Here is a 14017-nt window from a genome sequence, read left to right as displayed (position 1 = left end):
CATTGGGGAAATTCAAAAGTCTTCTGATTCTCTGTCTCAATAAGCACTTATTCATGTCAGTAGTCTCACCGCAGGCAGTGGCACCACTGCGTATGTAAAAATGCACTGGCATAAGCAAGAGTCTTAAAATTCAGACCCACATTTTTAGAACTCTTCTTGAACTCATCTGGAAGACAGACCACTAAACACTTCAAAGGATCTCATCCTGCTGGCAGTTGCTTTCATACCAGACAAATCTGTGGAACTGTGTGCCCAGCTCTGCCGCAGCCCAGGTTTATCTGGTGCGGGTGTTGCCTTCCCAGGCTTGCAGGAGGCACGTTCCTGGCCACGGGATGTCTTCACAGACACACGGCACACCCGCTCCATCCCTCCTCTCCCACATCACAGACACAGTGGGCCAAGTTAATGCAAATTTGTGCTGTACATTACTTCTTCACTACGTATTTTCAAGAGTTTCATGTCATAACAGGTTATTTAAAACCTTAGCTTAAGTGAAGAACTCAGCTAAGCCAGAACAACAAATGGGACACACGTGGTTCAAAACAGGTCACCACGGCCGTCCTCAAAGAGGCTACACAGTCGCCAGTCACCTGCAGTGGCTGGAATAACAGGGTCTCCCCCACTCCAATAGTAGCCCAGAGAAAACTCTATTACACAACTGTTTAAAGCATTATTAGCAAATTTTACATATAGGTAGAAGAGAAAGAAAAACATCACAAGATTTGAAATTCATCCATCATAGCATGAAATCTCCTTCTCAACATACCAATCATCTCTTCAGTGCTTAGCTGAAGAGCACTCCGAAGCCTGGGCAGGCAACATTGCACCTAGTGATGCCCACGAGACATTACTACTTCCAAAGCAGGAAAAAACAACTTGTGGTCTGGTGAAAGAAGGCTGAGTGAAACAGGCATCACCAACAAATAAAAAGAAACCTCTACCCCTTACCATCCAAATGGGTTAAGGCTCTGTGTTTCCTTTTTTACTTAGAGTCTCTTCTCTGAACACAACCCAAGGCAACAGGGTTGTACAACAACCACAGGCTTCCCAGGAAGACTGGGGGTCATCTGCCACAGGGCTGCATACAAGGTAAAGGAAACTTTCAGGTCCTGTACCACTATTTTGGGTTTTTTTCCCCATTTCTCAGTGTTATAAATTTTGTATTTTCATTTGTGTATTGGTAAACAAGGATCTGCATCTGATTTTACCCTTGCCTGTCTGGTGTTTTGAGTGATTTCAGATTGTTACAGTGGCACAAGCACAACCTGATAATGTTCCTGTGGGTCAGACAAACCCTAAAATAGGATTCTGAATCACCTTGGAGGAGCCAAGCATCTATGAACATTGCTTCAGATTGTCAAAGACAACTGCATACTCCTCTAAAGCTGCAGCAGCCTTCCTGGGAGCTGATAACACCTCAGGCATGAAAGAAATGCCCTGCAGTGACTAACAACCCTGAGAAAAGCTCCCTGTAACACTCTCCCAAACTCACATCTGAATCCTGGATTTCACTCCCCAAGCACACTAAAAATGGAAGTGCCACACACGTACCTCGGATATCCTAAAGGACTGAATTCTAACATTGTTACGCTGTAGTACCCAGATGACAGAATATATGAGCTGTAGTTAACCTAAGGAGTCATGTTTCCACTTTCTTGAAGCAAACCACCATATGGTAGAGGAGATTCAGATATAAAAGAACAGAAAACAATAGAAGGTAAGGAAAGAAATAAATCCCCTTCTCGTCTAAGTGGAGAAACAGAAAAAACCACTTAGAATTAGGTGTGAAAGTGCCATTGCCAATCAAAGACACTGTCCAGAAAGATGATCAATGATGAAATAAAGTTACATACATTTAGTTGCTGTAAAGAAGCATTTCATTTCACAAGCAGGTAAATGCCAGGCTAGACTAAGTTTGATGCTCACCTTGCCCTGCTGTTTCTGCTGTTCTTCAACCAAGGCACATGAAGCCCAACCGAGGCTCCCCAGAACAATGCGTTAGTTGTTTCCGCTGCAACCTCACAAAGTTCTACAGTTTTACCAACCAAGTAAAATCAAAACACCCACTCCATTTGACACATCATTTTTCTAAAGCAGAATACTTTAAACAAATAAGACATACACCAGTGATTTCCTATACTATTATGGTTAAGCGAACAACACTGCTTTTATGAGGACACATGAACAAAAAGGTATTATTATGTATTATTAGTAGTACATATCTGTAATTATCAGCTTTTATTTTGCAACAGACCATATAGCTGATATATCCTCATACTACATCATAAATTTAGCAAAAGACATTTTTTAAGTTTTGTAACTATATTTCTGGTTTGAATAGTTTGTAAGACTTCAAAACATTTGCTAGATATTTTTAAGCCAGTGCATCTTAGTGCACAGGTTAGGCCTTAAAATTGGTATAAAGTTTTATTGTTAAAAATCAATTTACATAAACTACAGGAAATATTACTAAATTTAAACTGCTATAAACTAAGTCATGAATCCAGTTCATCTTGAATCTGTTTAAAGCAATCTCTCACCAGCACTCAATTACTTCAACTGCAATTTAAAACTACTTTGTGTGTCAATACACAGGCTAGAGCTACTCTGCTTTAACTGCAGCCTCTTGAGGAAAACAGAGCTAAACCTGTGCTAATCACAGTAACCAGCCCCTACAGCACATGATTTGATTTTTTTTCTTTGTTGTGTGTATGTTTTCCTAAGTTACTGGGTTAGAAGGCTTGTGCTTATCTAACCCGTGGTTCCCCCGCCACATTTCTCCTCTATTTGTAACTCATCCCTTCCCTTTCCTGTTGCATCAGGAAGCTGCAAATGCAGTGGCTTCTACAGGGCTGTTATAATTACCACAGTACACTGCAATTCTGAAACATATGCAAAACAACAAACAATCATTTCAACACTGTTTCTGAGCATTTAAATGCGGTTCTGTTGGCTTTCTAGAAAACTTCTGACCAACACACTTCACCCAAGATCAAGGCACCTCCATGCACCTCTTGATTAGGACTACAGCTTTCATAAGCCTTCACAGTGTCCCCTAAGCAAACTGTTTTAAAAATAATCTGATGTAGAAACAGAGAAAAACATTCATAAAAAGCCGGAAACAGAGCTGTGAGGGAAAACAGTAAAAAAAGTTCCTGTTCTCCACTGACTTCTTTTGTTATACACCATCTCGTGCAAGAAGCAAGGATCAGTTTTAATTAAGACTTTAGAGACGAAAAAAACCAAAATAATAAAATGCAGACCAAAAAAGCTATCATGTCGAATGACCATTATTTTTATTTACTTGGTTGCAGCACTCTGGGGATGTGTTAGGAGCCATCTCAAGCTCTCAGGAAAGGATTTTCCCCTCCCTTCCTTCCTTCCCCTCTCCTCCGTGCCAGTAATCCTAGTTTAAAGGATCTAACCCTTCTGAAATGTGTTAACTCAAGCAAATTTTTTTTAACAGTTGGAAGTTTCAGGGGGAAAAAAAAAATAACCCAAAACAAAACAACAGATGTTCAAGACACAGACTTCTATTTTCCCTTCCATGTGAAGCTTAATGGCAAAGATACATACTTTAAACAATAACACTTCCAAAGAGATAAAAATATATTGTTCACCCTGTTAGAAATACTAAACAAAAAACTTCAAATTGCTAAATACAGATAAGACAATCATATCGCTTTTCATAATCTATAACATCATGCCTGACAAGATAAGATGCTTCCTTTTATTTCTTTCATTCACGTTTGTGTTACAAGTATAGAAACCCACTGACTGAGCAGTTTTGCTCCCTTGAGAATAAAGCAGAACTTCACAAACAATCCTATAGATGCACTTAAAATAAGCTGGTACTTAGTAGAAGAGCTGACTCTTGCTAAACCCAGGTAGACCCTTTAACACAGCATATAACGTAAAGGGGAAATAGACTCTGTCAGGCAAGCCAATGATACAAAATGACATAATTCTTATAGACCTGAAAGAAACAAAAATAAACTAATCCCATTTATTTAGGTAGCCAAAGGTATCTGTTCATTCTCGGCCCCTCAGCCTCAGGCCAGCCTGGGCACAGACTGCTCTGTGGAGCTGTGTATTTTGAGTTATGACCATCCCAGGCCCTGCAGGTTTAATGAGGTTCTTTCTCACACACACAGACACCACACACAGCACCAAATGGGAAACAATACAGTAGGATTACAGGTGTAGCTTCTTGATACATTAAACTCTTAGGGTGAAAAGCTAAGCTACATTTTTAGCCTAAGATTGGCATAAGCTTTCTTCATTTAACCATCATTAGAAACCCACCTTATTCTTCAACTTTTAAGAAAACCCCACCTGCGACATGGCACTTGATGTTAACAGACCTGCATGAAGATTAATCGAAACCTTTGTATGTCTCTCCTCACACAGGCCAAACACCAAATCAGTGTTAAATTCCTCACATGCAGCTACGCCCAGTTAATCTGCTTGAAAGCAGCAAACTATGTAAACCTCCTTATGCTGGCGAGATAAACATTACACTCATCAAAACATAGCAAGAACCACTGTTACTGGGCAAAGCTGTTGAAAGGCACAGACACAGCGGGCTCCCCGAGCACCCAGGCTGTGGTAGGTGGGACCCCGCGCTCGCCTCCATCCCAGGCCTCCAGAGCCACTTCTGGCTTCCTCTTAGAGAAACCTGAGAGCAGAGAAACCTCCCTGCACAAAGCGATTTAAAATCCCTAATCAAATAGCTGCACTAGCTCTGTAGATTCAAGGAGCAGATGGCAGGAGAAAGCCCAATTTTCCATTTACGATAATTTTACAGAGTGTAGAAATATTTACTTCGGAGGAGCGCCTTCCAATTTACATGAGAATAACAAAAGTGGGAGGAGGGACAAAGAATCGCAGCGTTCTCAGCACACACAAATCGAGAGCCAAGAAAGCCTGCATTAAGCAGGATAATGTATGTCATTTTGCTTCCTTTGCGTTACCGATGCACACGTGCATTCTTTGCATAGCCTGAGTAACCTTGTTAGTAAAAATATTAGCTTATGCCTACCTTTTCCAGATAGGATGAGTGGCCATGGGCATTGTGATAGGTTATTACTGCAGATACTGTATGGCTTTCATTCTTTAACTAGACCTGAATCTGCATTTCAAGCCAATTCTCAGATAAGTTCCTACTCATTTAAACAACATCTAACTTTTCAGCCTGGTAGGAATATTTTTAATATCCCTGTCTGCCCATAATGCAAGAAATCCTTTTGACAATACAACTTCAGAGACCGTATTTTAGTATTCTTACAAGTACTCTAAAAGAGAGAAAAAGATGAGGCACCACCCCATTGAATCTGACCTGAAACCGAGGATGTCGACTGGCTCCTACATGCCTGAGTTACACACTGAAATAGATACAGCAGATAACAAGCATAATAGTATAAGCACAGATTCGTTTATAAAACAAAATATAGTTCTTTGGGAAAACAAAAAGAGAGTATGGGTAAAGCTCTGGACCTACTTTAGCTAACTGCTATTTTGTCCATGTTTTAAATGGAGGCAGAATTTCACATTACATTACAGTGCCTTAAAAATAAAATCGGGAGGGCATTGCTTTGCCTTTTACTGATAAATCACTCATTTTTTCACCTGAATCTGTTACAGACTCTTAAAAATGAAACAGGAAAATACTAAAACTGAAGCGCTCTTATATTATCCTGATATCACATATGTTACGACACTAAAAGACATATAAGCTACTCAAAAGATTTTAGTTTCATTTTTAAGTTATTTAAATTTTTTTCAGCTTTGTATACTATGCGCTGTTGGCATAGGAAATCTACTTTCTCCTTTTAGAGACAATGGTAGACTGCTTTTCCTACACTAACAGTACCTAGCGTCTCAAACTAAAGTACAATTATAATTCAATTGTCAAAATATGGGTTACGCAGAGCATGCAGAGCCTTAATTTGGACTATTCTTGATTATCAAGAGTTGAAAAATTAGGCTCATAACACTCTTCAGCACTGTTTGGCATCAGCTCATCCCTGCAGGTGAAGTCTGAATGAAAGGGAGATCAGAAAGTCATCTTTAAATGACCTTCGACTACATGAATGAAGTTAATAGGAGTTTTCCATGGACTTAAATGGAGAAAGGCGCAGGCCCTGGCTCCTTATGTCGGAAGTGTTTGAGCAGAGAATGGCTACACACTAACAAAAGAAACCTTTGGTACCCAGGGTCTTAAGCCCACATAATACCCCCGCATTCATTTCTTTCTCTGCCTATTGGGAAAAAAAGGGTCTGTTTGCTTTTCTGATTCAGTTGGCCCTTTTAACTCCTTGAATCCAAGGAGCGTGCTGTGAAAAGAAGAGCATCTTATCAGCCTGCTCCAGACCGGCAGGCGAACTCACATCCGCAGGCAAAACACAGCCCTGCCAGCAAAAGGCCTGGCCCACGCTGCCCTCCGCTCCTGCCAACACCCTGCCCAGCGCCCCGACAAACACAGCAGGCCCCAAGGGGCCGTCGTTAATTAATGGTCCTTGCAGGTAGAGTAAGAAAATAGTATCTAATAGATTGGCTTCATTTACAAAGTATGCAGGAGCACCAGACAAGATCATCAGCGTGGGCGTATCTAGGGCATTTATTAAAAACAAACCAAAACCAGCACACACAATAAGCATGTTTTATTATGTATGGACTTGAACACTTCAAGTACAAGATACAAAGATAACTCCACGCACTGTTAGGCAGCATCTGCAGAGCGCTGCTGCGATAACACACCAGTCAGTCTAGTCAAAAAGATATTTCTATAAAATAAGGGAGGAGGAAGAAAAAGGAAATGGCAATTTTTGTTTAAGCTTCAAAAAAATATGAGAGTCTAACTTTCACTGTCAGGTAGGTTAGCCACACAGATCACACGCCGTCCCAACAACGCACAGAGAGTTCAAAATTTTGAAGCCCATTTCCCCATTATTTCTATGAAACCCTTCACCGCGCGCAGCAGCGAGATGCAATCTGCTACTTCTGCCCTGAATGAATTCGGACCCCAAGCAAAACAGGACAACTCCCCCAGTACTGCTAACTGATCTCGTCAAATTACTTGTTTCAGCTGCTAAGTGCAGCAGACAGGGAAGGATTTTTCTTCACCTGGAAGAAGCCTGCCGTAGTATTTTTGGCATGCTTTGTCAAGCCGAGAGCTTGTCAGTGACCTCTACTCCATTTACCCTCTGGCACGCAAACACACAGCACACTTTCCAATGAACTTAAAGTTTATTTATTTTTTTCAAATCGAAGAGTCAATGAAAAATTACACGCTTGGCAATAAATACTGTAACATTAATGCCAACTTTTTTTGGAGAGAAAAAAAAAAGCGCAGCCGAAGAGACAACGGCCCAGCAAGGTTGCAACCCAACTATTTCGACTATTTTATTTCCAGCGACTAAACAAAGAAAGAAAGAAATACCTCTTTCAATACAGCTCCATAGATGCGAGTGCTCCGAGCTTATCAGAGCGATCTGTCTGCCTATAAAATGTCACAGGATTTCCCTTGTGCACTTCGGGGGGGGGGGGGGGGGGGGGGGGGGAGAAGGGGCGAGTCTGAAGCGCGGCGGAAGATTTGCGGAGGGTTGTTTCAAAGAAAGAACGCGCCGCGATCCTTTCGCTCATTTCACGCCCAGTGACAAACATCCAGCCCGAAGTTTCGCTTTGCGGGCCCGTGTTGCAACAGCGGGTCCTTTGTAACTTGTTGCAGAGCTCAGCAGGGCCGGCAGCCGCCCGGCCCTCGTCGGCCGCGCTCCCCGCACCGCCCCGCACCGCCCGGCCCGGCCGCTGAGGTCACCCGGCGGAGGCCGCCCGGGCACTCGGCAAGGTCACGGCGCAGCTTTTTTTTTTTTTTTTTTTTTGGGGGGGGGGGGGGGAGACAGGGAGTTTCTTTTTGTAAAAATAGTTTCTTTTTGTAAATCCCAGCTCTCTAGAAGCTCACAGGCTGCAAGTTGCAACTCACGCAAGCCGCCGCCCCTCTTCCCACTCCTCCTCCAGCACCTCGGGGTGGCTTGGGAGGGAAAGCGGGGGTGGGGGAGCCACAAACACACACCCCCCTGCTCTTACCTGCTTCCGATACGGGGTCCGGCTGCTGCCCGCCGCGCTGCTGTTGCTGTTGGGGAAGATCATCGCCCCGCCTGATCCCCGGCTCCCCCTCGGGATGGGGAGCAACTTTGGCGGCCGCCGGGCTGCGGCGCGGCGGGGCTGCAGGGCGCTCCCCGCCTCCGTGCCTTCCCCGCCGGCTGCGGCTCTTCGTTCCGCCCTCCCCGGCTCCCCTCTCCGCGCCGACCACTACCCCGCCGCGGCCACCCAGCCTGCCATCAACGGCCTCTCATTGACCGCCGGCGGCTCCCCCAGCCCAGCCCAGCAGACCCCACCTCCCGCCGGCCTCAACCACCGCCCAGAAAGGAGGAGGGAGGGAATGACACGAACGCCGAACCGCAGCGGAGAAGCGCGGAGTGGGCACGGCGCCCGCGGCCCGCCCCAGTGCTGCGCGGCGCGGAGTGGAGCTGGGCGGGGCAGCAGGGGAGGCGCGGAGCGGGGCGGTGGGCGCCCCCCGCGGTGCTGCAATGGTTGCGCCTAAGCGGGGGGGGGGGGGGGGGGGGGGGGAAGGCGGCGGGTCCGCGGCAACTTGCGCTCGGCCCCGTGTGCTGCGCATTCCGCCGCGGGCCCGCGCCGAGATGGCTGGGGACACCCCGCAATTCCCCGCTTTATGCAGGGAGAGCTGATTTTTGTGTAACATAGAGCACCCCCTCGGCCCGCCCCCCCAAACGGCAGGGCTGAGTGCTCTGTGCAATAAATACTGCAGGTCTTAACTCTCGAGTTTTTCTTGATGAGAGATGGGGAGAGCGGGGGAGGAACATCCGGTCAAAGCCCTCGTTAATGCCTCAGGGCAGTATTTGGGAAACGGGGAAATTCTGATTTTCTTCACAAAATTTGGGCCTGGGAAATGTTATGGATCTTAGTCAACAGGACAGGACAGATGGAGAAAAGGGGTTTCCAACTTCACTCGCTATTACTCTGCATTGTTTACATTATTACATTTACATTACCCAGTGACGCCAGTAATCTAGTTTCCAAGAAGTCCAGAGCTAGAGTTCTCTCAAGCCACTGAGTTTCTGATTGGTGACACTGCAGAAGACCACCTGGTACAGACATGCATCATCAGGCATTTTTTTGGTTTCTCTTCCTCTTTCTGATAATACTGTGGCCCTAATGTCACACACACACAAACATGACAATGGGAAACAGCTGGGAAGAAACAAAAATTTGCCAGGTAGTTCATTACTGAAAGGTGGAGTAACGTAGTGCCATCTCACAATGCTAGTATCTACAAAAGACATAATCTTCAGTTACTCAGTTCCCTAAAAATAATCACCAAGTATTTTGGTATCCTAATATATACTACCACCACAGATCAGAGCCCATCTGAGTACAACCGATGGTGAGAAAGCACCGTTGCTTGGCAGAACTACATTCTGCATAACTTTCCTTTCTTTTTTTCCTCTTTCAAGTCCTAAAATGGATCTCATTCAGTTTGTCCTTGATTTGGTAACACAAGTTTGAGGGCTGCTAGTACTGGATGAAAAGCACTGCAGCCACATGGTGATCAGTGCCATTAAAAATGTTTGATGAAATAAGTTTGTACCGGCAGACTTTATGCCAGACCAGGTACTGTCTGTCTGTACTATCTTAACTTCACGCTCGATCGTGGATCATTTGCATTCCCACTGCTGGCATAAAGTTAGCACAGAGGCTTAAAGCTAGGACAAATTCACATTCCCTGGTTAAGGCTGTAGCCTCATGCCCGCTTTACAATGACACCAGTTGGCATCACTGCTGAAAAAAGCAATGGTTCGGCAACTGATTCTGGGTGAAATCTTTTTTTTCTCTCTCTCTGATCAGGTTAGTTTTCTTCCAGATCATTTCCTTTGTCTGGTTCAGCATGTGGCTGTGCTACTGCTTGTGCCAGCGTGATGGAGGAGGTAGCATGGCAGCAAAAATAGGCAGGGGTGAGAGAGTGGATATGACTGCTTGTTTTGGCAGCAGTATCAGATTATATTGGCTTAATATGTTCATGTACCTGTGGCTTAATTTGATAGAAATGTAGCTGTGTGCTCATGCCTTCCCGAGATGTACTACATACAGTAGGCAATCCGTGCTCTGGTCTTACGTATTATAGCCCCATGGTCAGAGATGACACAATCGGATTCAGTGCTGAAATACTGTCTTAAAGCAGCATAAACTGTAACAGTGACAGGCTACTTCTCCTGCTCAAATCTGTATTTCCAAATGAAAAATAGGAACAATATTTTTCTGCACCATGTTCCGGTCACCAAAGGGGTGACAAAGCTTACATCTGCTACACCTACAGGAGGGCTTTGTTAGCTGCAGATGCGTAGAGTGACCACACCTTCCCCTCACGGGGAAAAGCTTTTCAAAACCCATCAATCATCCCTTGCTTCCTTCCCTCTCCTCTTCCTGCCCCATCCCCCAGGGAAAAGGCTGGAGGGATGTAAACACTATATGCTCGATTGGGCCCATTCCCGGTCACTGTCATACCAGGGAAGGCACTCTAGAATATTCCAAAGCAGTATCTGAAGCACTGCTGTCTTGCCCTCTCTTGCCACCACAGGTCCCGCAGCTTCCCGTGACTCGGACGCAGATTCAGTATGTGACACACTTCCCTCAGTTACCATTCCTCTTTCCTAACATATTAGGAAAACACACAACAAATAATATAATCCTGTAAACATCTACTGGATCACAATCAAATGGTATCTGCTTATTTATTGTTGTTAAAGAAAAATGCATTATAGAATTTTCTGGGAAGAAAACCTTGATGTCCTATCCTAAGTGCTAACCTACCTGTTCTTTTTAAACAGCTTGAGTAATCTGTCTCCATTTTTGTCTCAAACGGACAAACAGTTGCCTTCCAATAGCTATGGCGAGGTTAGCAAGAATACAGAGCCAGACTCCTTACAGCAGTGTGGCTGGAGGGAAGGGGACAGCAGACCTAAATTGAAACAAGAAGATGCTGACTGGACAGAAGGACAGCCAGGCATTGCCCGGAGAGGCTGCACAGTCTCCATCCTTGAACGTTTTCAGGACCAGACTGCATACAGCCCTAAGCAACCTGACCTGATCTCTTCACTGATGCTGCTGGGGGATGGAGGTTGGACTAGAGATCCCCTGAGGTACCTTCCAACCTGAACCTATGCTCATATGAAAAAGCTGCTTTATTCTTATTCCAGAACATAGGCAAAATGATTTCTGTGTAAAACCCTGTATTTGAGATTAAGTTGATAAGCCTCAAGATAATTCCCTGGATTTTTCAGTACACGTACAGTTCAAGACACTGATAACAGTTCCCCTGCATATTTTCTGGGATGCAAGAAGCATGCCTTGTTTGCAAAGAACAGTCTCAGTCTTACTCATTTAGCAATCCCAAAACAGAGACACCTAATCTATAAAATGTATACAGATGTGATAATTTAAATCATAATTTCAAGGACTTTATTATTAACTGTGTTACAACAGGTGTGAACAGACTTGCAGGTAGCCAGGCATCTTGCTGCTTACAGTAATAAATAAGCAATTCATTTTGATCCTGAGGGAAAAAGGTGACCACAGGGTCTAAGAAAATCTTTGTGTCTGTATAAATTATCTTCAGAGCTTCTTTAAATTACTCCAAGTTGCTTATTCAGAAATAAGGAAAACTTGCTGAGCGGAACTGGTGCATTTTGGAGCTACAATGTTGCAATTACATGTTGTGTTTTGTTCTGGGTTTTTTACATACAGTTCAGACATTTAGATTTGTAGAGAGACTGGGTAAATACAGAAAGATTTCTCTGAAAATCTGGAGAGAACTGGAAGTCCTCAAGAATCCTTCCAGTAATCTTTATCAATCTTAACGAAGAGTAGACCAGCAAAACTAAGCCATTATTTTAAAAACAGTTCTACACATTTAAGCTGCTACTTTACTGTTTCTGTTCTAAATCAAATCCATGACTTCCCTCAAAATTCAGCCGAAGTAGCCATCTCCCCTCAGGGCACTAAGTGCCTCTGTAGGACAGATGGTCCCTCAGCCCTTGATCTGCTTTCAAAGGGAAACTTTCAGCCTATTGCAAACCCCTGAGTCCAGACTGGATCTCCTGAATTTCCTCCCAGCCTTGCTTTCCTGGCTACTTCAGGGCCTCCTGAAGACCCATGAGTGGAGGAGTGATTGTGGTCACCTCATTTCCCCACCTTGACGGGACCTAGAAGACCTATGGGCTTTCCACCACAATGCTTACTTGCTTCAGGATCCATCTTCTCACCACACCCAGTCTTTGTAAAAAGATGCAAAGCAGAGTAGGCAGGAGGCTGAGCCACAACAATATAAAAATACTTTGAAATACCCTGTACAAGCCAAGGAAACAGTATGCAGGGCTGAACTTTGAGAGATATTAAGCATTTCCTGAAAAGTGTTAATAATGGGGTATGGGACACTAAGTATCATACAGAAGCAGATTTTTAATTTTAGGCTTCAATTCATCTATTCAGAACTGAAAGCAAGAAAAGCATTTATAACAGCCAAAGGAATAAAGTGAGCTTAATTACATGGGAAGCTCCTTTAGAGATAAATAATCTCATAATTAATTGTTTTTATTATTATTTAAGTATTCCCAGTACACAGGTAATGAAAAAAAAAATCTGTATCTTGCTAAGTGAGGATGAGGAGGCAGTAGAAGTGGGACACAGTAATGCCATGAACATGCAAAACAGTTTCTATATATAAGCTTCTGTAAATTTTCTTTTTTTAGAAAATTAAAATTATTATAAAACAATGACTTCTGTGGAAGTATACGCTCTACTAAGAGTGAGGTATTGCACACACAATGAGAAGCCGTTGTTTAAGAATGCAGTCTTCAAAATATATTCAACATTCAACTAGGAATATTTTCAACAATAAGAGAAGAATCTCCATGACGATCACAACCGAAAGGGGAAGATAAATAATCTTTTCCAGCTGTACCATTTCAAATATTGGTACCAAGATACCAAATTACTTATATTCCAATTTTGAATACAAAAAATAAATGCTATTTTATAACTGATTATAAAATACCTGTGCACAGTCACTATAATGGATTTCTTTTGATTCGAACCTATCAGCTCATTCTCTCTGGGAATCCTCCAACCTGTCTCTGATTTTCCCATCACCTCTACTGTGGAGTTTTCTTCCCTTAAATCCAACAAGGCTCTGTGAAAGTAAGAGCGGTCCTCTGCTCCCTTCAGCACACACAGAATGCCTCTGCTGTGGCCACTGGGTTTGTGCCTCCCAGGACATGTTTTGACTCCTCCTATTCATTTTAGCTTGCAGTTCATTCCTTCCACGCTTCCTTAAATGTTCTTGGAAGGATACTTTATAAATTGCACAATTATAAGTAATTGTTGCCATTCCTTCACTGATGACTAGTGTTCAGAATATGCACATAGAGAGCAACACAATCTCTTGTTAACGCCATGCCAGCATTTTGCATTATGGAATACATTATCTATTCTTTGAAAGCCACGATATACAAGTATTTTCACTGTCAAACAAACACCCCCTTCCTAAATATACCCTGTATATTCTGGGAAGGACAAGTATGAAACAGAATTACTGTAAAGGACTACTATGTACCAGGAATTTAAGGATGCTGCTCATAATTGGTAATTAAAATACAGGACAAATCCAATCTTGATTTATGGAATTAACTAGAATTACTCTAAAAGATTTGAATTCTGCCATTAGCTCGATAATGTTGCCAGACACTTGTTTGAAACTATAAAGCAAAATCTGTAAACAGTTGCAAGATTTATTGTAGAAGAAAATAATAAAGTCTGTCTGAAATGACAAAGTATATTGGTTTTGCTACTTTGTTATTAACTATGTAGGAAGTTGTTCATCATTATATTAAAACATATTTATGTTTTAAGTGAGACTACTCAGAGCTCACTGTTCCAACATGCT

At 43.2% G+C, this 14017-nt stretch overlaps 1 protein-coding gene across 6 annotated transcripts in view; it reads right to left on the bottom strand.

The window, feature by feature from the left end:
* The window catches only part of RBMS1 (RNA binding motif single stranded interacting protein 1), a 146488-nt gene that overhangs the window by 85064 nt on the left and 47407 nt on the right, over positions 1 to 14017 (bottom strand). Inside the window, exon 1 of one of the 6 annotated variants that reach the window (XM_075756844.1) lies at positions 8086 to 8492. The exons of 2 other annotated variants lie outside the window; for them this stretch is intronic. In XM_075756844.1, coding sequence (XP_075612959.1) covers positions 8086 to 8148 — 63 coding nt within the window. In that variant the 5' untranslated portion in view covers positions 8149 to 8492. Of the gene's footprint in view, positions 1 to 7441; positions 7660 to 8085; positions 8493 to 14017 lie in introns of those variants that run through there. 3 more of the 6 variants (XM_075756843.1, XM_075756847.1, XM_075756846.1) reach the window with 3 other exon arrangements.

The sequence above is a fragment of the Balearica regulorum genome, chromosome 6, assembly GCF_011004875.1.
Source record: "Balearica regulorum gibbericeps isolate bBalReg1 chromosome 6, bBalReg1.pri, whole genome shotgun sequence".
NCBI lineage: Eukaryota > Metazoa > Chordata > Aves > Gruiformes > Gruidae > Balearica > Balearica regulorum.
Note: the sequence above shows the minus strand (reverse complement) of the source record. Positions and strands in the feature narration are given on the sequence as shown.